Here is a 26,861-nt window from a genome sequence, read left to right as displayed (position 1 = left end):
AATACTTCTATACTTTCACTTGAGTAAAATTTAATCCAAGACCAAATTTTCTGTTCTACCTATATAAATGCTTCTTGCACCACTGGATATACGGTACACATACATGTATTTCACTATTTTCTTTCAAAATCAATGTTTTCTAAGGGCGCAAACAGTGTCTGTTTTCAATTCAATCTGTCTTCCAGTTCTGCTCTTTTGATTTAATTCGAGGCTGTCCATAATCACACCACTGACATAAGGCAGCATCCTGTAAGCCTTGGATAACTATATCAGCAAGCAAATGTTAATCAGGTTAGACAGTGACTCTGGGTGTCTGAGTGTATCAAGCCAAGAGTATTATAAAAAACAACAACAAAAAAAAACCAAAACGTTTTGATACTGTCTTGATAAAGACAAACTAGTTTATGGCTGATATCTTGAAGGACAACTTTGGACTAACTTTATCATTTGTTTTGTGCCTGTGAGACAGGGTACAGATATGACTCACAGGGCTTTTCATTCCTTATTTCATCTCCATGTGTGGAGTGGAATTTAACTATGCAGGAGTCTATATTATACACAGGACTTATAGGTTGTCAGTCTTGCCCAGCTGGAGGGGACAACCTCAACAGAGAACAGTATGTCCAATATGAGCAATGTGAACAGTGAGGAGTTATACATGATCAGACGTGTGGTGTGCTCAGCATGTACTTCTGATCAAACATTATTGTTCAGATTAAATTGACTATAACCGCTGACAAGAGGGACTTTGAAACATCCAAATGGTTGCTTCACCGCCAAGGATAAGCTGACCTCATGATTTTATCAACACCATCACTCCAAATGGTTACATTTTCATCTGAGAGGGACATGTTGCAGTTCCACTTAAATGTTTTATTTTTGCAATTTTATTCAATTTAGCAGTGTGTTTTATCTGAGACCCATGGCGAGATTGTTCAAAGTCCCTCTTTCTTCCTCCCAGTCTAATATCATGAACAGTGCTAGATTTATGTGAAGCATTTGATCCTTTGCTCAAGCAAAAGTAGCAATACCACAATGTCAGTGTGCTCTGTTGCATTTGAAATGTCCTGCATTTAATATTTTACTCATAAGTGGGGAGATTTTATCAAAAGGGATTAAAGTATCTCATTGTTATGTTATTAGATGATATTTAATTTGCTTATTATTAATAATGCCGCAAGCAGCATTTCAGTGTTGAAATTGTAGAGGTAGGTAGGTATTTTAGCTATTTTATAGTGTAAGGTATGCATTGTATTGCATGAACTGACATGTGTTGAAAGTTTTTTTTTGTGTAGAAAGTAACTGAATGTAGTACTTAATTAGATTACAGCAGCCTGCTGGAGTCAATGTAGGCCTGTTATTATTATTTAATAGTATTTATTGGTATTTATTAGTTTTATTTATTACTTTCCACCAATGATCATGAATAAAGTATGATTTGGTTTAGATGTGGTGGAAACCTTTATTCAAGTACAATTCTGACACATTTCTACTTTACTTGAGTAGTTCCACTCTGCATCACGTAGACTTCTACTCCACTATATTTCAGAGGCAACTACTGTAGGCTACTTTTCACTCCATTACATCTATTTGACAGCTATAGTTACTTACTTTTTTGGATAAAATGAAACATACTATGTGCTTTCATGGTGCAGTGCTTTACCACTAATCTACCTGTTAGGATACAAAGTTTCACAACAGTGACATTAAAATGCTCTCACATGTGTTTGTTAGTGATAAAATCAGTATATTATAATATTCTATAATTGTATAATTCTGTTAAAGCAGCTATTCTTCATAATGAGTACTTTTGACACCTTAAGTACATTTTGCTAATAATACTTCTGTACATTTACTCAAGTAAAATTTCAAGTCAGGACTTTTACTTGTAACAGAGTACTTTTAGTCCATTGTACTTCTACTTTTAATTAAGTATACAACATGGGTACTTCTTCCACCACTGTTTGGTGTCCAGTAGGTAAGGTGTTCTGCAGGGTTCAGTCGTTGACATGTCACTTGGCTGGGAGATTTGTAGTTGAACAAGTTCAAACTGTAATTCAGCCGTTTACCAGTAGGACAAACATGAGACAAATGCAGGTCAGTAGCACAAACGTCCCGGAACTGCAACCTAACCATGTTTCTGAGAAATCCCCTAAGGATCAATGAACTGTTGAAAGCTGGAAATTAATACTAAAAACAACAATACTGATTATATACTTCTGAAAGAAAGAATCAGAATTTGATTACTGCTGCTATTCCTGGAAATAATATCTAGACATAAATCGGGTGGGGGCTGGCGGCTGTCAAGTAAATAACCGTCCTTTTCTCTTATTGGCCAAAATTATAACGGACGTTCCTATTGTCCAATCACAATCTGTTGCGGTAAACGCTTTGGCCCAATCATCGCGGGTTATGCAAATTCTAAAACGAAGTTTCCCCAGTAGCAGCACACTCCGGTGACAGCATTTAGCCTTTCAGATGTTTCATTTTCTGTTTAATTAACAACGTGCGGAAGTGTTTGATAGTCAGGTGTCGCAGACTAATGATTTCTCCGCTATAACGGACTGAAGAATAACGTTTTCGCTATGCTTGCACCACGAGGTTCCCGATAACCGGTAATTGAAGCTGATAAGTTAGCTAACTGCTAACAGCTAGCATAGCTATCCAACGATTTCGCCGGTACAGGCGGACCTCTTTGTCTGACAGTGGAAGGCGTGCTCTTTTGTTAGCTTTTCCCTTTGTCCATTCGCTAAAGAGGAACTGTTGGGTCAGGATTTCACAATTATCTACTGGTCCGAAAGTATTTAGAAAATGCAAATCGCGAAAAAATACTTCACAGAAGGCCTGATTCAGTTAACAATCTTGCTCAGTTTGATAGGAGTTCGCGTGGATATCGACAGCTACTTAAGCGGCTACTATTCGCCTCTGATAGAGATTAACTTGGGTCCTAGCTCAGCCTACACCCAGACACCGTTTCATAATTTGAGAGACACTCTTGACGGATACAGTGTGCACCCAAAATGTCCCGAGTTGGACTATTTCTTTGCAAGTCGCCGGCTGCTAGACGAGGTGAGGACCCTGGGCTCCCCGCGGTTCCCCACACAGTTGAACGCATGGTTGGTGCACCAAGTGTCTGCCACTGACAAGGCTGACTGTGGGCCTTCAACCAGCAACAACACTGACACCAGCTCAGGGTTAGAGAGCCCCCTGGACGATGCCAGGGATGACAGTGAACACCTGCCTGACAGTGGCCGAGAGGTGTGCCAAACAAACCCTGAACTCGGACAAGGGCCTTGTAACGTTGGAGCCTGCGAGTTTCTTAAAGAGGCAAGTGTGTGAGAGATGTTACATAAAGTTAAATAGACGTTGCTAAGATGTGTGACCAGGGAGGATGGTGGGCCAGCTAATGTGCTAGATGAACTAGGTAAAAGTTCCTTATTGTTGAACATAAAAGCTAAAGCTATCACCAGCTAACTACTAGCATACCCATCATTGTATAACATGGGTTAACATGTTATACAATGATTGGTGCACATCCAGCTAGTTACTTATTATGTTGAAACATTTCCTGGTGCACCTGTAAACAAGATAATCTAATATGATAACGTGTTGGCAAAACTTACAGTGTGCATTCACTTTCAGTTTGATGGCTCTATAGTTCCTAGATCACAAATTGCACAAAAACATCTTTTTTTCTTGGTAGGTGGGCCAGAACCTACTTGCTCCTAAACAAATAGGCTTGATTATTAGCAGTAATCAAATAACAATAAAGACTAAGTTTAACAGACATGTTTAATAAAGGGCTGCAGTGTCTACAAATTCAGAAAATAGTGACTTCCCACTTTTTCAAAGTCCAAGGTGCTGCCTTTTGTCTTGGTTTGTCTGCCTCAAAACAAAAGATATTAAGTTTAATATGATAATTAATGGAGAAAATGTGGGAGATCTTTATATTTGAGACTATGAGAACAGCATTTCTTGCCATTTTACCTGAAGAATTACTTTAACAATGAAAGTAAGTTTTTTTTTTTTTTTTTTTTTTTTTTAAAAACACTTTCACAGTTGGGCAGGTGAGTTGTAGATTCACTAGCCCAGCCATGCGGCCAGTCCTTATTGTTGATCCCTGAATTCAGTGATTAAGTATTTTTCAAGCTATATTAGGGGGCATACAAGTGTTATATATTTGGTTACTCAGTTTAAATGGACTTTAATGGTCTGGATAATCCATATAACCAGTTAATGATACAGTCTAGTTTGTACAGTATCATTCATTCATCTGTTCATTCATTCAACTGTCTGTTGCACCTGTCACCCTTCATTATGGTTGTTGCCACATTTAGCTCTTTCTGAATACTTTGGACAATAGAATTAACTTCACAAATAATACCCTAATAAGTCCAATGTATTGAGGTGACTATGCAGCTGGAAAACTTATTTGCCATGGGGTTCACTGACTTGTTATTATTGTTAGAAACCATTAATTTAAAACATGCTATCATATTGCATGCAGCTGTAATATGTGCCTGCCATTATGTTTTGAATTCTGTAATCACACCCAAATCTTTAATTCACTCAGTGATCCAGTTCTTCTTGCTCAGGGTAGAAACAGCTGCTTGGTGCGTGTTTTGTCCTGAGGTCGCCATTTGTGTAACTATATCCCCTTTCTTCAGACCCAACTGCCAGCTGTGGGCCTTAAGAGGTGGGGAAGTGAGGCTTAGACCCACACCCTGTTTGCTTACACAAAAGCGGTGGTCCATACTTGAACACTGCCCCCTGCTAGGGTTCTTGTTCTTATGGATAATGTGATGTTGACACATCTTTTATTCTTTAGTCTCTCTTTTGTAAAATGAGTAAAAACTGAACTGCAAGATGTTGTGGTTTGTGTAAACAGTGTTTCAAAGGAGAGGACTACAGCTGTGAAAGTATGAACAAATGAATGAATAAATGAAAGTATGATTGATCAATACCTATGTGCATTCACCAGGTGATTTGAAGCTGTGAAAGCTATGTCAGTAGAGGTGGACAAGCTCAGACAGAGCTTGGGCAGAACTTGGCTGCTGTAGATTATAGTTTGTCATATTTTTGCCTCTAGCATTAACGTAAAAACTGATTCAACAATAATTATCTTTTTCGAACAGGTGAGAATCCACCCCTGCTATCACCTGAGTATAGAAAAAATGTCTTTGTGTAGAGACAACAAGAATATTGAGTCTGTAACAGACAGCTGGTGACCTACATTAAATGTTGTACTCAATGTACCAGGAGCATCTTACAACATCTAAAAGGGTTAGGTTGTCTCTGAGAGTAATTAGCCTCACTGTTAGAATAGCCCCACTTTATCCACAAATACACCAGCTCACACATTTCTAATGCTTCTCAAAAGGTTGTGAAAACAGTTGGCAGGACTATGGAAGAGCTACAACAAATACATATTAAAACATTTTTTTTTCTCTCAGAGCAGAAATCCTTTTCTCGGATATTGTTTGTCAACTAGCAAATTTTTACTGTTTTTTTTTTGTTCCCCTCTTTCATCCTGAATCCTCTGCATTTCCTATTCCCCAATTCTATCTTCTCTATCTGCCTTTCTTTGACCGAGCAGGAGGATGATGCTAAGGTTAAAACGGAGGAAGAATCTGCCCCAGTCACTCAGTTGGCTCACAGTTCCACGCTTGAACAAGAGGTTTGTCACAGTTTGCCGTCATTGGTTGGTGTATACTGTTTTCTACCAGTGTTTTCCTAAAAGCAACGCTAGTGGTTTTCTTTTAAAAGTACACACCACAGTGTTTGTCAGCCTGTCACAATACATATGTATCACACTCGAATAAAAATTTATTGCCACGGGACAATGTTGAAAACCTATTTTTAACCAGAAAACCACATTCTCACATGACTTCATTGCTCAAATTGCACCATTCTGATGACAGTGCAGTTTTGGTAACACTGTGTAAGATTATGGATGTTGAAGCACAATAATTACTGAATGTCTCACAGGAAAACAAACACTTAAATTCACATTGGAGGCATAAGTGTAGCAACAAAACGTACCATCAGTGCACTTTATTGTATGCATTTTTTTTTGCCCATTTCAGAGTCTGCTGGAAGGCATCACTGCACTGTCTGATCCATCACCCCACCATCCTCCCACCATTGATATTGACCAGCACTGGAACAATTTACTCTCTCTGTCTTTTACTGACCTTGATGTAAGTGGTCTTCTCATGTTCATTACACATGCCTGAAAATTAATTTTACTTGAGTCTTAATATCTATTGGCAACAGCATTTCAGATGCATAAGCTAATGACCATCAGTATCTGAAGAGATTGTATAGATCATTTTAAGTGAGGTTGTAGGAGGTACCTATCGAAAGTCAGTGTATTAGTTACAATAGATGGCAGCTGGCATGCCCCCAGTTCGTAGAAACATAGACTGGCACCAGCACAGACACTAAGCAATGAACTACATTGGACATGGTCAACCACAAAAGGTATTTTAGCCACTTAAATTAGGTCCACATAAAAAAAAAAATATCAGCTTCAGTTTAAGTGTATGCTATATTAGAATATTTTCATGGCTTTATATTTCCATCAGACAGCATTTTCTGATGGGAAACTGCTGCAATGTAAGCCAAGTTTCGTTTCTTCTAACCAACCAACTCCACAGTGGAAATCAGTAATTTTACCTCACAGGACATCATAGTTGCTGGTCTACTGCTGCCACAATCAGTTAGTTTATTTGTTTATTATGTGATTTTGGTGAATCCAAACGATCCTTTTAAAACACCAAGGTCACACAATAACACAAACAAACTAACGGATCGAGGCAGGGGTTGACCAGCATCTCCTGCGTTCTGCAAGGTAAAAGTACTGACTTTGCCCATGGAGTACTGTTGGTTTGTAGAGAGCGCTTTTTGGCCCATGTAATGGTGGTTTCCCATAGGCTGTCTGTTGGCTAAGTAAAGCAGTGAAAATATTGTAAATATAGTGTATAGTTAAACTGATATTTAGATTTTTGTTTTGTTTTGTTTTTTTAGATGGACCTTTTTTAGGTGGCTAAAATACATTTTGCTCCCGACCCTGTATGTAATATACTGACTATAAGAACCTTATACAACCATTCATGAAATAATCCGAACTATTCCTTTAAAACAGTTTCAGTGTCCCAAGATGATCTTGATGTTGTGGAGCATTGAAATTCACTTAAAATGTATATCTCATGTGTAGGACTTGGACTCCCTTGTTACTGAACGTCTGTCAGACCTCGACAGAGACATCACCACTGCCATCAGCCAGGATGTCAGTTTGCATGATGCTATGGTAACCAGTGCATTTGGTGTCACATCTGGAAGACTTGGGCCCGGGCCAGTCACCCAGCAACAAAGAGCCCTCCTTCGACTGGAATCCACAGGTTCCTCACACTCTGACGCGTCACCAGGGATGGCGCTGGGCCTGGCTGCTCTACCCTTTGCCTCAGTATGTAATCTAACTGGAAATGTGTCTCAGCATGGTGCAATGGGTGGCTGTCTTGATGAGGCAGTGTTTGACCAGATCAATCAGCTAGGTTTGGAGGACCTGGACACTATAGACTCCCAGCTGATGGGCTGTCTGGAGAACCTAAACCCAGAGGTCCTGGAGGACCTGGACTCAGATTCTGGCCTCTCCCTGGAGAGCAGCTCTGGAGGTCCAGTCTCCCCAGGTTAGTTGAATCTCTTCAAATACTTGTAGATTAAAAGGTATAGTTGAGATTATTTTGATGTAGAGGTGCTTATCAATAGTCAGTGTATTACCTACACTAGATGGCACTACATCCCCAGTTTGGAGAAGCAGTGAGGGTCACCAGCATGGAAGCTAAGCAATGAACTTCTATGGACAGGGTCAGCAACAAAGGTATTTTAGCAAGGTCCACCCCAAAAAAATCTATATCAGTTTAAGTATATGCTATATTTAGAACGTTTTCACTACTTTACTTTGCCACCAGAGACCAATCAAAACCCTCAGGCAAAATCAGTCATTTTAGCTTACAGACCACAGGAGTTGCTGGTTTGCTGCTGCTACTTCAGATCATCCAAACTGTCCTTTTAAATGTCTTTATAGCCATGTCTTGTTAAGCCAAGAAATTTTTTGCACACTAATAAATTTACTCCTCACTCATCTAGGGTCATCCGAGATGTCATCTTCATCCAGTTCATACTGTGAGGATGAGTGTGGAGCTACAGGCTACAGCAGTGAGGTGGAGTCAGTCCCAACAAAAGGTGTTATGGACTACACAACGACGTGGTCACCCATTGACCTGAGTGAGAGTGTGTGGCATGACCACAGCTACTCATCTCCTGCATTCTTTGACCAGCCACCAGTAACACTTCCCCATAAAGGTATCAAAGAGGAACCATTCAGCGATGACGAGGGGCCAAGGTTTGAGGAGAGGGAGTTGAGTCGTGATGAGCTGCGTGCCCGAGCCATGTGCATCCCGTTCTCTGTCCTGCAGATCGTCAACATGCCTGTGGAGGAGTTTCTGGAGGTCCTGGATGGTCACGACTTCTCCCCTGAGCAGGTGACCCTCCTGAGGGACATCCGCAGGCGGGGGAAGAACAAACTGGCAGCGCAAAACTGCCGGAAACGCAAACTGGACGCCATCACAGGGCTCCAGGAGGAGGTGGAAAGGCTGCAAGCTCAGAGAGACAGACTTCTGAGGGAGAAACAGCTTACAGCCAAGACAATGGGTGCTGTGGGCCAGCAGATAAAACAGCTGACCAGAGACGTCCTGGCCCGGCTGAGGGATGATTCAGGACAGCCCCTGAACCCGGAGAGGTTTACCCTGCAGTGCGGGGCTAACGGGAGAGTTGTAGTTCAGCCTGTAAGACGGCCTACTGTCTCCACATCAACTGGCAACAAAACGGACAAGAGAAAGAAAGAAAAAAAGCAATGATGCAGTATTGCCAGCGGAGACTTGAGCTTGTAGGTTTCTGGATATTTCTGAACTTAACTTGCCTGACTCTGGTTTTGGGATCTCCTCCTTTTTGTAAAAGTGTGTGTGGATTCACCACTGTTTGGAGCCGAAATGGACAAAAACTGCAAAAAGAAAAGGAAAAAAAAACAAAAACTCAGAACTTAAAGAAAAAATTCTCTGTAAATAAAATTTCTCATGGGAAAAATGTAGCTTACACACTGGACAGTTGCTTATTGAAGATGGACAAGGCACCCAGGGCAGTTTAAGGCAACAGTTAAACTGTGGGCAATGCTACCAGTCTCTTTGTGCCTGTTAACGTTTAAGTCTTACCGGTTTTACAGATAAACATAGACAACCAGATATGTCTAGAAGTCAGCATTGTGACAGTTACTGGATAGCTAGGAGGAGGATTCTGTTTGTTTCCATGTAATCTTGCCTTTCAGTGCATATCTGTTCAGTATAAGGAGGGTAAGCATTGTATTTATTAAAGTTTCTGAGGTTCCTGAAATGCTTACATGCATCATGAGACCATTGAGGACATTATCTTTTTTCATAATGGTAAATTTATCTCAAAGTGGTAAGAATATTACCTAAGTTTACAGATTTAAGATATTTGAGGGCATGAACTCTTCAGTAGAAATTTGAACTGAAATGTTAAAAAAGGAAAAAAAAAAAAAGATCTTGTTTTTCTTGTATGTCTTGACGACATACGATATACCAATGATTAAACTGACAAGGCCTTAATCTGCATTGGATGAAGTGTTTTGGATATTGTGTGTACACGATTCACAGATGCACATTATCTGGACAAAAATGTTTTTTAAGAGGCTACCACTTTATGTTTTAAATTAATATTGAGCATTTGTTTTAAGCACCGTTTTGCTTAACACTTTCATTTCAATTACTTAAGAGTTTTGGCAAAATTATATTCTACCTCACGCCTTAGTTTATTTTCTAGATTTTGGCTAAATAAAAAAAAAATGCCCTATTTAGGGGAATTGAAGTGCACTCATTAACTACAAATTCTTCATCATTAAAATGGCCCTAATGGGACTTTAACCATCCCATTCATGGAAAATACAATCAACAACTCTATTTAATAGGACTGAATGTTGTTTTGGATGTTGCTTTTTATATGTTTGAGATTATCTGAGAGTTGAATTTAAGTATGAAAATAAGTATTTAGTAGAAGTTGCCATCTTATTCATGGCCACACCACTTTATACAGTCAGATGAGTGAGTGATTTAAATGGAGAAACGTGCATATAGTTGATAGTGTGACTCATTACATTTTTTTTTCCTAGTCCTTTACAAATTTGTATTTTTTTCTGGTTTGACCGAGAGTTTACTTTTCTGTTTCTACAAAGTGTTTTTCTTTGTTGCTGGGAGCAAATGTTTTTGATTGCATGGTGATTGATGGTGAATGTTGATTTGAAATGACCTTGTTTTTCTGATTTAAAAAAAGGAAAAAAAAAACTGACTGTCTAGTTCTTGTGCCACTGATTTAGGAGCACACAGCGGATAGAAAGTCTACACACCCTTATAAAATTGCAGGTTTTGAATCGTAAAGACAGAAATAACAAGGAAGATGTTAGATTTGTTCTATTGTTAATGTGATCCTCCAAACAAAAAACCTACAACACTCACTCTCTGCAGACCCTGCCCAACTAATACTTTATGTAAGGACCTTTTACATTTTTTACAGAAGCAAGTGTTTGTGAATGAGTCTTTTTTGACTTTGCGCATTTACTTTGAAATATTATCCCACTTTGCCTTGCAAAAAAAAAAACAAAAAAAAAGTTCATGTTCCTTCAAATTGCAAAGGGATCTTCTGTGTATGTCTCTCTTCAGGTCATTCCACGTTTTTGACGAGATTAAAGGCTAGGCTCTGACCGGGCCATTCCAAGACTTGGTTTTTCCTTCCAGTATACAGAATAGCAGCAGATTTTTTGGGCCGACCTGGGACATGGCTCGGATTTTGAGACCTAACTTTATATATTTAGTAGGGCTGTCGAAGTTAACGCATTAATAACACATTCTGTTATATTGACCTGACCCATAGTTTGCATCAGAAGCAGCTTCACTGTCACCTCACAATGTAAACAGGCTTGTTTTTTTAGGCAACTGCCTTAAACTCAAAGAAACAGAAGTATATGAGGAGGGAGATGAGGGAGTGATGATCAGCTGCAGCTCCACCTGAAACCAGGTAAAGGTAAAAATAAGGCTGACCTACAGCACGGAGAGAGGTAAAAAAGGAATATGGACGTGTGGACTTGATATAAAACTTTTTATGATCATGAATCATAATCGTACGCTTATGTGGTGCGTGATTTTTTTTTTACTCCAAGCCTGAGTTGTGTACTTTTAAAAACTTAATTACTTCATGCTGCAGAGAGGAAGGAACGAGGGGGAGCGAGTGTATGAAGTATCGACCGATATGAAAACTTTATTGATGATGAATCCTGATGTTACTGTACAGTCCTGTGGTTTAAACTATATACTTAAGTATCTGTCTGTGTAAAGACCAAACTGACAAACGCTCGTCTCCTCCACAAAACGTTTGTCACTGCGTTATTGTAAGTCATGATGAAGAGTCCAGAATCCGTCTCTCCTCTTCATCTCCTCGGTGTGTGTCGGTGTGCAGTTTGCTGTCTGCTGTGGTCTAAAACATCCTCACTGATATCAACAGTCAGAGTGACACTGTCATGTAAACGATCCTGCTGCTTTACTAAAAAAACATGAATATCACGCACCGTGAGCTGAATAAATGTGAGGATTTTTCTCCTCAGAGGACGATATTTTATTAAAGAAATAAACTATTATTAACAATAATAATACTAAATAAATGCATATAAATAGTAACCTTTTCCTAAAATACAGCCGGTTCTGTGGTGTTGGAGTTTTAAATCTGAAGCCTGCAGTGCACCATAGAAGCTACAACTGACTTTTCTATTGAAGCTTTTACTGCCTTTTGGCCTTAATGATGAATTTAGCAGGTCAGTATGCTCATCTGTGCCTGATGGACTTGAGTTTGTCATGTTATTATTTGAGCATATTTTTTTTTATATATACCAAATGCAGTGCCTTGGACAATTTCTGGACAATATTTGTTATTGTTTTTGGTTTAAGTATTTTACTAAATATATTACATTTGAATGTCATTTTAAACACTTTAAGGTACATTTTGAACAAATAAAAAATGGGTGATTAATTTGCAATCAGTCATGATTAACTACAGACAGTCATGTGATTAAATATTTTAATCGATGGACAGCACTAATACTTAGCGATATTTTTAATCATTCAAATTTCGCTGGGTGGCTAAAAACACATTTATGTGGGGTGACAAACTAAGAACACACATTTATTGTTGCTTTACAGTATCTTAGGCCCAAAAGTTCAACCTCATCTTGTCAGACCATAACATTTTCCTACATGGTTTGTGATGACTGAATGCATCTTTTGGCTTAATTCAGACAGGCTTGGATGTTCCTTTTGATAAGAAAGGGTTTCTGTCTTCTCACCCTGTCCCATTGCCCAGATATGCAGAATACAGGAGATGGTGGTCTCATACAAGGAGTGACCAGCACCTGCCAGAAATCCTTGGAGTTCCTTCAGTGTTGTTGTCGGTCTCATAGCCTTCCTGATATTTCTTTCTCCACATCCTCTCATTAACTTTGGAGGGTCATTATGATCTTTGCAATGTGGTGCATCCCATGCCTTTGATGATCTTCTATGTCCCTCTCCTGATTGCTACTTTTCAACAAAGGACCTTTTTCACACCAGCCATATTGATATGAAATAGGATAAACACAGGTGTTTCCTATGAAGCTAATTAAGGCTCTGCTCTGTTCAGGTCAGGCAGAGTCAGGGTGCTGCTATTGTGCATGTTGGCTCACTTACAAGGCTGTGCTACACTAAATGTAACAGGCCCTTAATTAGTATCATTGTTAACATCTGTGCTCACCTTACCATTTCAAATATGGCTGCCTTGAAAAATGTTGTGCGTGTTTTCTGTCATGGGTTACTGGGAATTGAGTGTAGTCAACTTTAATGTTACTAAGTGTAGGCAGAATGTACTTTAGTTCAAAACTAGTCTTACAGGAACACATGCTGAAGTATCAGTAGATTATATTGTTTTAATTTGATAAAAAGATTTATGTTATATAACGTCGGCCTATATCGTTCCACATACTTGGACGTACGGATGATTAAAACCGAATGGCACCTAACAACGCGGCGTGTAAATACTGTCGTGTCTAGAAGGAAACGCTTGATATGTGAAACTCTCGCGAGATTTGTACGAGTTGTTTCTTCATTGCGCACGTTGCAGAATCTAATTAAATTTAATAATGTGACAACGCCGCTATTAAGTTTTGTTTGGGTTCAGAGACAGGCAACACTTGGTTAGGGATAGAGAAAGATCACGGTTTGAGTTAAAATGGAGCTAAAATAGTAGGTCTCGCGATATCTCCCGTACGTCTGGGGTTACCAACTACATACGACCTAAAGTCGAGCGCAAACGCGTTTCTCTCTTTTCAGGCTCCCGTAGGAGACCCAGGGCTTTTGCCGCCTGCCCTGCAGTGCTGCAGACAACAGATAAAGCTAAGGTTAACCGCGTGGTAAGGAGGCATCACTGAAGCAGTTCCTGTTGTTTTAAAGGTGTGTATGCAGAATGAACTTATCTTAACATTGCATCATGCAGCACCTATCGTAAATGCGATTGCTTGACCGGGGAAGCTAACGGTTAGCTTTGTTTTACAAGTTGGACCTTGTGACCGGGGACGCAGTTTATGCAGAAAGAGTGAGCTTTTTAACGTTACATTACTCCACCAATGCTAGCTAGGTAACATTAGACGATTTAAGCTTGTTTAAACCACATGCTTGAATTGTTAGCTAATGTATGCTTACGTCTCTTGCAGTATTTTGACGACACTAACGTCAGCTATCTTAAAGTTACGTATTAAGTGTCCATTCTGAATGTAATGATAGTTGTATTGTCGGGCCTTTAACAGTTATTTGTGTGTTTTCAACTAAACGAGCCCAGCGTTAACCTTAATCTGTTTATTGAAGTTGCTAATGTAAAACTACTAACTGATGTTTTAACTGTTCGTTTTTTTTCCATTTCACACATTTTAATGAATGTTAAAATGCAGGTCGGTCAGTGAAGTCACACAAATTATCTCTCACGTTACCGCCCAGGCCTGATATGATATCAGCTACAGTTAGCACGTTGGCTAACCTACATAAAGGCCATCTCGTGATGTGGCTAGCTTTGAATATGTTGCACATCTATCCAACTTGGTCCATGTCTTAGCATTAAAATAGTGTTGACTCGTATGTGCTGCCGTGTTTGTGTACATTATTGGGTACTTCTTATTTAGCGTAACACAAGCGATGAGTGAGTTTGTGTACGGCCCCCTTATCTGTTTCTGTGTGGAGGGGGTGTTGGTCTCATGTTTCTTCCTCTCAACTTAATGTGGATCAGAGCAGCATATTGATGCAGCATATGAATTATTGGGATGTTATTGCATAATTTCTTGGGCTTAGTTCACCCCCAAAATAAATGAAATATGTAATTTTCTTCTGGCCTGTAGCGCTATTTATTCATCGAGATTGTTTTAGTCTGAGTTGCTCAGTTTTAGAAAAATCGGCCTTACAGATGTCTGCCTTCTTTCAAGTGGCATTCTGCTTGTGGTGTTTTAAGTTACTGAATCTACCCTGGGGTTGATGAGGCTTGGAGCATTAGGAGATTTAGGAAAGTTGCCTCCCGAAGAGAAAGATACGTGCCTAAAATGTTTAAAAAAAAAAAAAAAAAAAAAAAAGGAAAAAGTTTAAAACAATGTCTAGTTACAGAACTCTCAGCACTTTTTACTTGAGACATGATGATAATTGAATTTAGCAATGTGGATTATTAACGGGAGGATACTTTATTAAAATAAAGACTTGGCATGCCAACATTACTTTGTTTAGGCCTCCAAAAATTGTTAAAGTAATTGTTACATTGTTACATATGTCTGAGTAAGATCTGTTACTGAAATGATGTAGCTGCTGAATCTATCCTGGTGTCTATGGGTTGTGGATTATCTTGAGTAAAGGGCAATCCACATCAAGAATTCTATAAAAACATTTTGTTCTGAAGTCATCCGAACTCAAGTGGATGATGAAGTTTGGACTGCAGCTTTATAGTTGTGGTGTGTACGTTGCCATCCACTTGAGTTAGAAGAAATTTAGAATGATGTTGTTTATAACTATAATCTTGGTGTGGAAGGCCCTTAAATTGGTCATGATTTCTGAAGATTTTCAAATTTTCAGGGTGTACTGTCCCTTTTAAACAGTTAAAATTCTCACACTCCTTATCTTTTTTTAGTGCACAACATGGGCAAGAAGCAAAACACCAAGGGTAAGAAGGATTCGCTGGAGACTCAGGAGGAGCCTGAGGAATTTGTTGTGGAGAAAGTACTCGACCAGCGTATTGTCAATGGGAAAGTAGAATTCTTCCTGAAGTGGAAAGGATTTACAGAGTGAGTTGCCCTGGACACCTGCTGAGCTGGAAGTGCTTCCCTGGTATGGGGTCGTGCCATGCTTTTGTCCATAGTCTTTGGTTGCATGAATACAAGCTAGTTTTTAATGTTGGCTACATTACTTCCATTTTAATGGAAACTGATGTTAAGAGATGTTCTGAGATGCAAATGCTGAACCTCCTCTTGCTCATCCAGTGCTGACAATACCTGGGAGCCAGAGGAGAACCTGGATTGTCCAGAGCTGATTTCAGGGTTTTTGGAATCACAGAAGAACGTGAGGGAGAAGCCTGCTCCTGTTAAGAGGAAGGCATCAACAGATGAGCCAGAGTCAGAAGCCAAGAAGAAAGATGTGGTGAGTTCACTAATAGAGTCCTATGTAGGTCAAAAACCTCTGCCCCAGCCCAGCAGTCTGCAATTTTTCAGGTCAAACACTGCTTGAGACAGACACCAGTGTCACTTTAAGCTCTCTCTGATGCATCCTCTTGGAGATGCACTCTGCCTCTGATAAAAGTGAAGCAACATGATCCAGTAGCAAATCAGTAAATGAAGACCCACAACTTACATTTCTTTGCGCTGCACGTGACCAGTTGGCTCAGTGTTTGTAGTCAAATCAACACTCTTCCAAAATGTAGCTTTAGCTTATGAAGTATTAGCTTAAATAGAAAATTATGCACTTTTCATGTAGATGCCCAATCACTGTAGATGGTAAATGAAAGCAGTGTAGTATATTGAGGGAAGTTGCAAAATCTGTTCTTCCTGCATCTGTTGCCATCAACATAGCACACACTGAGGAATTTATTGCTTCAATTGACTACATTCACCATCAACATTGATTTGACATCTGTATGAAAATGCCACATTCTCCCTTAACTTTTAGGAAATCCCCGTGCTTGTCACTGATGGCCAATGTGCATTGTACATGACTGTGTAATGCATGTGAATAAAATGCTATGTATAATACTTACAATATTTCATATAGTAATTTATGTGTGCTTTGTGCATATATGGGCACAATGAAGGGAGAGATATTAAATGAGCTGGTTTTTACTGGCATATTATTTGAGAGATGACACCAGTTGGATTTAGAAGTGGGTATTTAGGCTGTACAATATTGTAAAAATCATATTGCAGTTATTTTGACAGATTGTAATATGATTCACAATTAGTGGGGATAATTTTTGCATCATAATTTTCATTTTAACAGAAAAAAAACTTAAAATCATGATATGTATGTTGGGATCTGTACCAGACAAACATGTTCGTTCATTCTTTCATCTGTAGAATCGTATTTGAAGGTCAGGACATCTCTGCAGCACAACAGTACTTCATTATAATGCTATTTTGCCACACATTTTTCCTTTATCACAAAACTGCAGCTTCTAGCCATATTACCATTTCAATAATATTGGGAATTGTGCAGCCCTAGTGGGAAACCTTCACATGAAAATGATTTATCAAAATGAAGAAATGTGAATGGTAAAATGTCTCATGTAAACATTACCTTGTTCCTTAGGCCTCCCAAAAAAATTTAAGGTGCCATTATTAGATGTTAAGTATTAAGATATATCACAGTAATAGCTGTTAATGAAATGCTGCAACTGCTGAACCTGTCCTAAAGTGAGTTGGATCATTAGGGACCAAAAGTTGCCAAATATAATCTGGAGAAAAAAAAATTATGGATCACTGTTCCAGTTTCTTGCATAAGCTCACATGTTCTGTTGTCACTGCTTTCAGGAGAAACCACGTGGCTTTGCTAGGAACCTTGAACCAGAACGGATCATTGGCGCAACAGACAGTAGCGGGGAGTTGATGTTCTTGATGAAATGGTGAGTACAGAAGAAAAAAAATACTTTTTATATACAGACAGCTCAGACTGTTAACTTTTTTTTTTTTTTTTTGCTCTTGATACATTTATTTTTCACACTAATACCTTGGCTTTGTTGTGTCCCTGAAGAGATACTAAAAGTACAGGGATCTCAAACCTGAAGTGAAAATGAATGAATTTGTCATAGACAAGGGTCAACAATTACTGCAATGTTTTCTCCCTCTTTGCTTTTTTTATTTGTAGGAAAGACTCGGATGAAGCTGATCTGGTCCCTTCCCGTGAAGCCAACACTCGCTGTCCTCAGGTGGTCATATCCTTCTATGAGGAGAGACTGACATGGCATTCCTGTCCGGAGGATGAAGCTCAGTAGTACTTCCCTCTGGTCCCTGCAGTCCCTTGCACTACCCCTGCTCTTTTCCTCAGGACTGATTTTTCTCCTCTGCCTTGCCTTCTAGTTTTAGGTACCTTAGTTACATTTTGGGATGTTTCTAAACCTCACATTGTGTGGCAGTCATGGAGTGCCATGTTGTTGTACATATTAGCTGATGTGATTGATTCTGAGCAGGTGATGGTGTTGTGAAGTACTGAAGTCTTATGTTATTGTGTTATTTCTGTGATGGCAGTTTAAAAAAACCATATTCTTTGATAGAACCTGATGCTACCCATATTCTTACTGGGTCAAACTTTTGAATTCTAAATGGCTACTTTGGTTTGTTGAACTGTCAGCTGCATTTTGCAACCAAGTCTCATTCTTATTAAAGATGATGGTTTTTGTCTTTTTCACGCTAGTGCTAATGTTTTGTTCTAACAGTGCATTTTGTATACTCAGCCTGTAAATATTATTTGAAATTCTAATAAAGGTTTTATGTGACCAAATTCCACAGCTTTGTTTTTATGGTTCCAAGGAAATATGTGTTAGGCAGGTTTTCTGTGGGTCCTTAAAATGTCTAATATCCAATCATTTTAACTATTATTGGTCCATTGAAAATTTCTTAAATGCATGTTTGACAGGTCTCAACTTGATAGTATTATGAATTTAATGTAACTTTATAACAGTGTTAACTTAAGTCTCACTTTTATACATGTTTGTGGGAATTAATTTGTATTGAACATACTAACAACTACAAAATGAAACCAACATGGAATCTTTGTACCCTTTTGCTAGTATGGACCTGAATGTCTTAAATTGCATTCATAATGGTTTGAAAGTTAAAATTGTTAAAACTTGCAGAAACCCTGGTCAAGAATTGACCAAATGAAATACATATGCGGACATAAATATATTCTTAGTTTTGGATTTCTGTAGAAAAATCCTTCTCACTCCCAGAACCAGCCAAAGTGATAAGGGCCTCTTCCAGATCTGGTGCCAACAACATGCAAGGAATTTGCTTTTGGTGTTTTGGTGCATAAGAATAAACACTAAGTAGAAATATAAAGAAAGTACTGCAAGTCAAGAAGCATAAAAAGAAAATAGAAATTTGACAATAAAATGAGGAAATAGTCTAAAAAAATGTGTAATATGTAAATAGAACAGCTGTACAGATTTCATTCAGGAATGTGCACATTATTCAACAGGGGATATGCAAAAGTTCAGACTATAAAAATATTTAAACATTGTTTGATGGTCTGTAAAACTCTTCTTTTGAAATCTCAAAATGAGTAAACAAAAGGACTTAACCAGACAACTAGACCAAAGAATTTCACTATTTAATTAGATTATCTAGAGCCTGGAGAAAGCTGTTTTCTAGTTAATCATAACACTTTACAAGTGCAGCTGCTGAATAGACTGCTGAGTTTACCAAAGATAAGATAGGCTTTCTATGCAAATGACTTTTCTATGTAAATGATTGTTTTATGTACTATTAAATCCCTCTAATACCTTTACCTGAGGTATAAGAGATTTTTCAAGGCCACAGCCCACTCGGTGTGCTAGCCTCCACTCCCTGGCTGCAAAGAATTTTGGAATAGACCTGTGAGCACATTGGTAAGAAATTTTTGCGTTTGTCTGTAAATCTAAACTGAGTTGGTGTTTTTATACCTGCCATCATAGTAGCACTGCAGGGTGTGGCCTGGAATTTTTTGGACTTAATTGTCATGAGAGGTATGTTGCTGGGATCAGACAGTGAAAGATTAAAGTGACTGATGCCTAAAACAGACCAATGTAGATGTTATATCTGATGCTTTGGCAACTTGAGAGAATGCTGAATTGGAAGTAAAACAGTAAAAAGTCTTAATTGATAGGCTCAAGGCCTGTTGCTGTTGTGCTATGCTATGCTTACTTTGCCTGCCCTGTGTCAACAACTGCAAAACGATAAATCTCCACAAAAGACTGCACCTTGTGATACACAACAACCTGCAAAAATCACCACACTTTCCCAAATTCCATCTGGAAAGAATAACAGTATAATTAAAACCTTGAGGCGTGCTGGTTAGAGGCGGTGCTCTCTTCTTACTGTTACTGTTGTGGATGACTTGAGCCACACTCTTATTACATATTACACACAGGCCTATTGGTCATGGCCATTGGCCAACAAAGAGTCCTTATCACTGTGGCTGTTCTTGGTGTGGAATTTCTTGTCTTCTGTTATGGTTGGATGTGAATATCGTTGTTGTGAGTGTCACTCACTGGAAAGTTGAACTAAAAGAAGACAGAGTTAGAGGGTACCACTGATAATAAGAAAAATGTTATTTGGTCAAGTAGCTACTTAAATTTTTTTTGCATATTTTTTATTCAGTTAAAGGAGAAATCTGTCTGTCATAAAAATGACCGTCATATATTATCAGAGATTAAAGAAACATGTTAAATCTCACTTCTCTGAGAACACACAGTGTCCTCTGAAATGTCTATTCTGGGCTGGAGTTACTGTTTAAGCTTGCTCTTTTCACATTAATTAGAGTTAAAACTCAAGCCAGATGTTTGCCAATTGAGCAAGTGCCTGTTTATGAGTCATAAGAAATTATTACCAAACTTTTAAAAGGAGTAGATGTTTATAACTGTTAAGTTAATTCCAACACCGGAGTGGGTATTTTCAGAGCAGTACTAATTTTTAGAGATGCAATTGTTACATATTTCTCCTTTAAATTGTCAAACAGTAGGGGAGACTGGGGGTGGTAGTAACGCCTTTTGTTTCAGCATCAGTAACTCTGTGGTTGTTCGTGCTAGATCTCTTAAACTTTGATACATGGTACCCGTATTTGTCTTCTACAAGTAAACCTCAATTGGATGTCTTCTATACAGTCACAGATGATGTGAGTTCATGTCAGAGTTCCCCACTGCTGGGTTGAGTTGTAACGCCAGTTGGGGATAGATGTAACAATCAGAGGTAATTTGCTGAAATATAATCTCAATATTCTTATTCATAAAAGAACTTTACTTAATAATAAACAACAAATAGTTTTTAATAAATTGCATATATCACATTAGGGTTCAGTCACAGTGGTGGCAAATGTAGATGACTGCCTCTGGGCTGCAGGCCTTGTGGGTCCAGAACAGACAGACTGTCGCTTTTTCCACACCACCAGCAGCCTGCCTCCTCCCACCAGGTGATCCCATTTAAACTGATTCCACCCGGTGAATTTGGGACAGGTGCGCAACACAGCGAGGTATCACAGTTTGCTCAAGGGGGATATCGTGTGGCTTAGGTAAACAGCTGCAGTTTTTTTTTTTTTTTACGACTTTTTATTTTGTATATATTTTAGTACGGTGAGGGCGTGAACGAGCACCGAGGCTGAGGTCACACTGAGCTGTTTAGTCAGTATTAGCAGCGGTTCAGTCCAAGCAGGGCTGAGCCTGAAGCCACAACACCCAGCTGCTCCTGTTGTTGTTCACAAACACCGGATTACTGCTCGGGGGAGGAAAGGTAGGATCATGCTGGAATTAAAATGGAAATGAAATCAGGATGTTTTGTTGCAAACATCCATGAAAGTTTTTCTCTCAAAGGCAGTAGAAACTTTACAGTTTCATTATCAGCAGTGTTCTTGGTCTAACAAGTGGGTAACTATCTCAACTTTATCTTTTTATAAATACAGTGCTCTTTGATTGTTTAGTTGTAATACTTGTGTCATTTAAATAAAGCAGTGGTTTTTCAACAGGGGTCCAGGGACCAAAAGGGGTCCTTGAGAGGGTTGCATGGGTACCAAAGGAGGAATTGAATATTTGAATTTTTATAGCATTTTTTTGGTATTTAAAACAACAAGGGAGGGAAAAACTTTTTTTATTTTATTTTATTTTTAATTTGTCTGGGGAGCCCTGTATTAGACTATATCCTCTGCACGTTAAATCCCTGGTTGAGCTCTGCTATATGATCCTGGATTAGGCCAAGAAGATTACATTTCTTTTGATACAAATGTGTGATTTAGTGCATTAACTGTGCATAATTGCAGCCCAAATTAATGTGACTATGTAATGCATAATGGCTGGAAAAAGTGAAGTTGCTTCATTTTTTTTTTTTACTTCTACTTGCAGTGTCCTGTTGACCCCATCTGACCAGAGGACTTTGCATGCTGTAAGATTTATATCTAGTTAGATCAGTCTATAATTATGTATAATTTCACGTGATGTTTTTCACAAAGACACTGGGGTTTGTTTCAGAGGCACTCTTTCTTGCGGTAACCTCAGGAATTTGCTGTCAAACATTGTTTGAACGTATTGATTTACTCTGCTTGGACTCAGTGCTTGTAAGCATGTCCCATGAAGGTGTCAAGGGGCAGATGATCCTTGAGCACCAAACCTTTAGATATGCCTGTCATGAGAGGAAACACAGTAAAATCTTAAGGAAAAGTTATGTTATGTTTGATTATCCATTTTCCTATTCAGCCACTGACTTGAGATGAAAATTGTTGCTTCAGTAACAGTTTTGCTTTGCTTGAAATGTTGTGTGTCAGGGCTGGGTGATATGCTCAATCAAATGCCATTATATTTTTGACCAAATACCTCAATATTTCAATATTTGCTTTCACAAAATGGTAAGTTAGATTTTTTGTCAGCAATGTGGATATAATGACTAAGTGGGAAAAGGCAAATAATAGAACAGCTGAACAGTCTAAATTCAGTGAATTACACAATTTTACTGTAACGCATAATTTAAAATCAGGAAGAGAACCGTTATGCATCACGGTATAACAGTATCCAAAATGTAAGACAGTATTTGATATAATATTGATATATTGTCCAGCTGTATTACATTTTTTAAACTTGAATCATAATAGCTATGGTTATTCAGTGAATGTACAAAGAGCTGTTTGGCCTGTATTTCTGCCAGAACAGGCTCTTACAGTTTGCAACTGTGTTGGTGCATGTGTGCCAGTCCAAATTTAAGGTGTTTAGGATCAAAATTTCTCCACCTCTAGTTAAATCCCCCTTCCTTTTCCTTTTTACGCTACATCAGGTCCAAATGTCTGCATTTTGAGTCTTTTGAGTATTAATCACCAGCCAAGGCTGTGCATTACAAAACAAGTCCTGTATTAAACGATGGACTTTGACCGCTGGAATGGTTGTGACTGCGTTTTGTAATTTACTGTGTTTCTAAATGCTCATTTTCTCTGTAGTTCACATCAATTATATTTAGTTCAAAAATAGGAAATTTGCAAGATGGAACATATCATTTTCAATGCAACAGACTATTTGTTTCTATGTCTCTGGTAGGTCTTTGTACAATGGACAGAATGCTGGACAATCTCTCAAAAACTGTAAGTGATCAAGCATGCTCCTTCAAACCATTCGTTTCACTTGTCTTTGTACAGTTGCATTTGGTTAACAATGTCCCAAAATTGAGGTTCTGAAAAAAGTTTTGCCGAAACACATCTTGGTGTGTTTTTATTTAAAATGCATATAGCATGCATATTTACAATGTCTTGAAGTCATGTATCCCTGGTTTGTAATTCTGTAGGAGTTTATAAGCATCTGTGTCCGAGATCCGAAAGTCATTAAAGATGACCTCTGGCACACACTCATCGACTATGAGATCTGTTTAGAGGTAAGTGCCACTTTGGAGGGAAAATGATTCTAGATTTATTTGTTTGTTTGGGTTTTTTTTTTCTCTTTTTCTCCACTTTTTGTCAAATTTATGTGCTGACTCTATTGAATTGATGTCTGTCTTTGTAGACCAATAGCATGTGTTTTCGAAAGAAGACTTCCCGTGTAAGGCGGCGTTACAGTGAGTTTGTTTGGCTGCGTCACAGTCTGGAACAGAACACTTTCATCTTGTAAGTTCATACCTCATTCATATCATTAATTGATATTTGGTAGTTTGCTTTGAGTCTGACTTTAACTGTGCACACAAATTTTCTTTTTAATGTTTTTTTGTCCTTGTCATCTATGCAGAGAAGTACCCAAGTTGCCTCTCTGGAACCCCTTCTTTAGTCTGAGGAACACAGAACAGGTCTCACAGAGGATGAAAGGCATGCAGGCATTTTTAGAAAAGTGAGTGAGTTTGTTTTTTGTAGCTAAAGCAGTGGCAGTAATCAGATTATAGCATTGCCACCTAGTTGTACTCTTTGACACCTGTCTTCAAACCCCAGAGGTCTATAGTAGAATTAAAAGGATGTTTTGAAATTTTGGGATTGGGTTAGGTGCTCTGTATTACCTACAGACGATGTATTTTTTGCCCCCCAGTTTAGAGAAGCAGCAGTATCGGCATAGAAACCAAACAATGTACTGCTGTGGGCAGGGTCAGCAGCAAAATGTGTGTGATATTTATAATATTTTCCCTGCTTTACTGTGCCATCAGACAACCTTTTCTGACAACCACAGATCCAAAAAAGTTTGGATGCTGAGTAAAACTCAATTGAATACAATACAATCTTCAGGTGCTCAACAGTCCAGGATCTCTGTTGTGTTTTTGCTTCATAAAATGCCACTCATTTTCAATGGGAGACAAGTCTGGACTTGGCCAGTCTAGTACCTGTACTCTTTTACTATGAAGTGGACACACTTGTATAACATGTAGAATGTGCCTTGGCATTGTCTTGCTAAAATAAGCCAGGACGTCTATCAAAGGATGCTGTCTGGATGGCAGCACAACCTGTATGTACATTTTAGCATTAATGGGGCCTTCGCAGATGTGACAGTTAACCATGATACCATTGGCTAACATACCCCCATATATCACAGATGCTGGCTTTTAAAATTATCGCTGATAACAAACCAGATGGTTCTTTTCCTCTTCAGCCCAGAGGATACAACCTCTATGATTTCAGTTCTACTGTAGTTAATACAATGTATTGATAACCATACAACCCCACTTCAAATAATTGAAACTATCCCTTTAATTTGCTGAAAGCAAGTGCACTATTAGACATTTAAAAATGTGTATGAAGCAAGGTCACCTAAGTTAACTAACATTGCCTTCCTTTCTAGTGTTCTTCACACACGTTTGTTATTATCGGATAGTCGACTCCATCTGTTCCTCCAGTCAGACCTCAGCATCACAAAGATCGAGAAGTGTGCTCTTGGTAAGACGAGGTACACTGTAGCTGAAGCCATCCAGCGTTCAGGTAGTGGTTACATCGGCAGATTAGAGGACAAGGCCTCCTGCGACTCTGACTGTGAAAGGTATGAGCTTGGACAGAATGTGTTTGCATAAAAAGTAGTTTTAAATGTTTAATACTTAATTTACCTCATCTCTTCTCCTCCCACAGCAGTTCATCATCGGGTTTGGGACAAAGTGTGGACACTCCCTTGCGAGGAAGCCCCGTCTCTTTCTTTGAATCCTCTGACAGAGACCCAGAGCTGTCAAGCTGTCTTTCAGAATCCCAAACTCCACATACTGCGCCATGATGCACAACATCTGTATTTGACTACCTTCTCACCCTCTCGCCTGTCTGGTCCTCAATGTAGCAACCTGTTTGTGATACTGAGGGAGCGTTGCTTTTCTTAGATAACCAAAGGGCAAAAAGCTTTGTTTTACTTTTGTTAATTTCATAATTCCCCTTTAACATTTGTTCTTTTAATAATTACTTTAGTTTTCTCTTAAAGCAATATCTTGGTCATTTGATTTAGTTTGTAAAAGTTAAAAAAAAAATACTCATGCTTTAAAAAAATAATTGTACATCAACATGTATGTTTTTCTTAAATATTTTCTACGTATATTTTTATCTGTGCTGAAGCTGTACTGAGGTTAGCAAGGGATGTTTTGAATTGTAGACATGTATTTTAGAAATGTATTTTATGATTTGTTAATGGATGAATAAATTGTCTTTTTTTGAAGAAAACAAGATTTTCTCTTAAATATTAATAATATTTTGTGTTTTATTGAATTTGGCTGCCACTTACATTTCTTTAGCTGGATTCTGACTTTAACTATATTGATAAATTAAGTGCCACAGTCATGCATTGTTTTAACAGCCCAGTAGAGGGAGTGTAGACATCATAGGACCTCGATCTGAGTCAATGCAGTAGTGGGATGAAAGACCTCAATGCTGATAAGGTTGATTCAGTCTTGATTTATACTGCAGTTGATTGTCCTGATCATTAATGTAATTTTAAAGTTATCTCTTATTTTTATCTCTTTAAGGCATTGTTGGTGCAGGACTATAGTGTGCAATTAGTTTTCCTCATCAATAATTCATTCAACTGCATTGGGTTTGAGACATTATGGGATCTATCTCTTCTGTAGTGCCCTTCACTGCTCTCTACAAGCTCCATCTCTCTTGCTGCTATATACAGATGTTAATGCACCTAAGACCCTAACAATACACCAATCAGCCACAACAATAATACCATCTGTCTGATATTGTGTAGGTGCCCCTAATGCAGCCAAAACACCTCTGACCCATCAAGGCAGGGAGTCCACAAAACTGCTAAATGTGTCCTGTGGTATCAGGCATAGACATGTATACGACATCACTGCTTTGACTTGTTGCTACATTAAATTATTTTACAAATCCTTGTAAATGGGGAGTGTTTTTTTTCTCAGATAATTTCAACAATGCCTGTCGTTTAGAACAGCTGAAAAATGTTATTGTGCTTTTTTATCCAGTAAAAACTGCAGCTCCTCTCTACATGTATTTGTTCACGTCAGTTAACCAACATGGTGGGGATGTCAAGGTATAATGCCAATGCCAATGCAGTGTCTATGTATATATGTCTATGGTATCTGGCATCAAGACATTAGCAGCAGATCTTTTAGAAATTTCACCTCTTTTCCTGTGGATTTCCGGTCACTGTTGATGGTAAAAGTAGTCAGCTGAAGGGATGAATTCCTCAGCATTAGACCTCAGCTTTCTCTGTCAATATAGCATGCACTAAGGAATTTAGATTTTCAAATGACTGCATTGACCATCAGCAGTGACTGGACATCCCCATGAAAAATGCCAGACGCTCGTGTGCCCATTTTAGGTGCTTCTGGCGGTGGACAGGGGTCAGTATTGGCACTCCTGACTGATCTGTGGCTGAATAAAGAGCTGTGAATGCACTATGAGTTCTGACACCTTTCTGTAATGGCCAGCACTAACTTTTTCAGCAGTTTGTGCAACAGTTGCTCCTCTGTGGGTTCAGATCAGATGGGAAAGGCTTGGCTCCCCATGTGCATTAGTGAGCTTTGGGCACCAGTGATCCAGTTGCCAGTTCAG

At 38.7% G+C, this 26,861-nt stretch overlaps 3 protein-coding genes across 7 annotated transcripts; all 3 read left to right on the top strand.

Moving 5' to 3' along the window:
• Nucleotides 1-2,417: 2,417 nt before the first annotated feature.
• On the top strand, nt 2,418-10,001 carry nfe2l3 (nfe2 like bZIP transcription factor 3). Its single transcript, XM_084739282.1, has 5 exons — nt 2,418-3,327; nt 5,597-5,677; nt 6,087-6,200; nt 7,220-7,691; nt 8,152-10,001. The coding sequence occupies exons 1-5, from the start codon at nt 2,812-2,814 to the stop codon at nt 8,919-8,921; spliced, it is 1,953 nt and encodes a 650-aa protein (XP_084595408.1). The 5' UTR covers nt 2,418-2,811; the 3' UTR covers nt 8,922-10,001.
• A 3,451-nt stretch (nt 10,002-13,452) lies between these two features.
• On the top strand, nt 13,453-17,819 carry cbx3a (chromobox homolog 3a (HP1 gamma homolog, Drosophila)). 3 transcript variants are annotated; one of them, XM_084738438.1, is made up of 6 exons: nt 13,454-13,604; nt 13,708-13,746; nt 15,313-15,466; nt 15,662-15,818; nt 17,201-17,292; nt 17,535-17,819. In XM_084738438.1, coding segments are annotated over exons 2-6 (531 nt in total). In that variant the 5' UTR covers nt 13,454-13,604; nt 13,708-13,745; the 3' UTR covers nt 17,662-17,819. The 3 variants fall into 3 exon arrangements, with proteins under 3 accessions (XP_084594565.1, XP_084594564.1, XP_084594563.1); XM_084738439.1 differs by lacking the exon at nt 13,708-13,746 and having other exon boundaries at nt 13,453-13,604; XM_084738437.1 differs by lacking the exon at nt 13,454-13,604 and having other exon boundaries at nt 13,611-13,746.
• Nucleotides 17,820-19,209: 1,390 nt separating this feature from the next.
• snx10a (sorting nexin 10a) lies at nt 19,210-25,505 on the top strand. Of its 3 annotated transcripts, none has more exons than XM_084738435.1 (7): nt 19,210-19,275; nt 22,936-22,979; nt 23,180-23,266; nt 23,395-23,495; nt 23,614-23,712; nt 24,649-24,843; nt 24,930-25,505. In XM_084738435.1, exons 2-7 carry the CDS (start codon nt 22,947-22,949, stop codon nt 25,066-25,068), a joined length of 654 nt encoding a protein of 217 aa, XP_084594561.1. In that variant the 5' UTR covers nt 19,210-19,275; nt 22,936-22,946; the 3' UTR covers nt 25,069-25,505. The 3 variants fall into 3 exon arrangements, with proteins under 3 accessions (XP_084594561.1, XP_084594562.1, XP_084594560.1); XM_084738436.1 differs by lacking the exon at nt 19,210-19,275 and adding an exon at nt 21,731-21,796 and having other exon boundaries at nt 24,933-25,505; XM_084738434.1 differs by lacking the exon at nt 19,210-19,275 and adding an exon at nt 21,731-21,796.
• The last annotated feature ends 1,356 nt before the right edge of the window (nt 25,506-26,861 follow it).

This window comes from Lutjanus erythropterus, chromosome 16 (genome assembly GCF_056507025.1).
Source record: "Lutjanus erythropterus isolate fLutEry1 chromosome 16, fLutEry1.hap2, whole genome shotgun sequence".
Taxonomy (NCBI): domain Eukaryota; kingdom Metazoa; phylum Chordata; class Actinopteri; order Lutjaniformes; family Lutjanidae; genus Lutjanus; species Lutjanus erythropterus.
Note: the sequence above shows the minus strand (reverse complement) of the source record. Positions and strands in the feature narration are given on the sequence as shown.

Bases quoted from the DNA above. Each gene is read 5' to 3' on its own strand.
- nfe2l3 (XM_084739282.1), top strand. From the start codon at position 2,812: ATGCAAATCGCGAAAAAATACTTCACAGAAGGCCTGATTCAGTTAACA. The intron at 3,328-5,596 runs GCAAGTGTGTGA...TTGACCGAGCAG, and splicing joins CCTGCGAGTTTCTTAAAGAG to GAGGATGATGCTAAGGTTAA. The intron at 6,201-7,219 runs GTAAGTGGTCTT...TCTCATGTGTAG, and splicing joins TGTCTTTTACTGACCTTGAT to GACTTGGACTCCCTTGTTAC.
- cbx3a (XM_084738438.1), top strand. The intron at 15,467-15,661 runs GTGAGTTGCCCT...TTGCTCATCCAG, and splicing joins AAGTGGAAAGGATTTACAGA to TGCTGACAATACCTGGGAGC. The intron at 15,819-17,200 runs GTGAGTTCACTA...CACTGCTTTCAG, and splicing joins AAGCCAAGAAGAAAGATGTG to GAGAAACCACGTGGCTTTGC.
- snx10a (XM_084738435.1), top strand. From the start codon at position 22,947: ATGGACAGAATGCTGGACAATCTCTCAAAAACT. The intron at 23,267-23,394 runs GTAAGTGCCACT...CTGTCTTTGTAG, and splicing joins ACTATGAGATCTGTTTAGAG to ACCAATAGCATGTGTTTTCG. The intron at 24,844-24,929 runs GTATGAGCTTGG...CTCCTCCCACAG, and splicing joins TGCGACTCTGACTGTGAAAG to CAGTTCATCATCGGGTTTGG.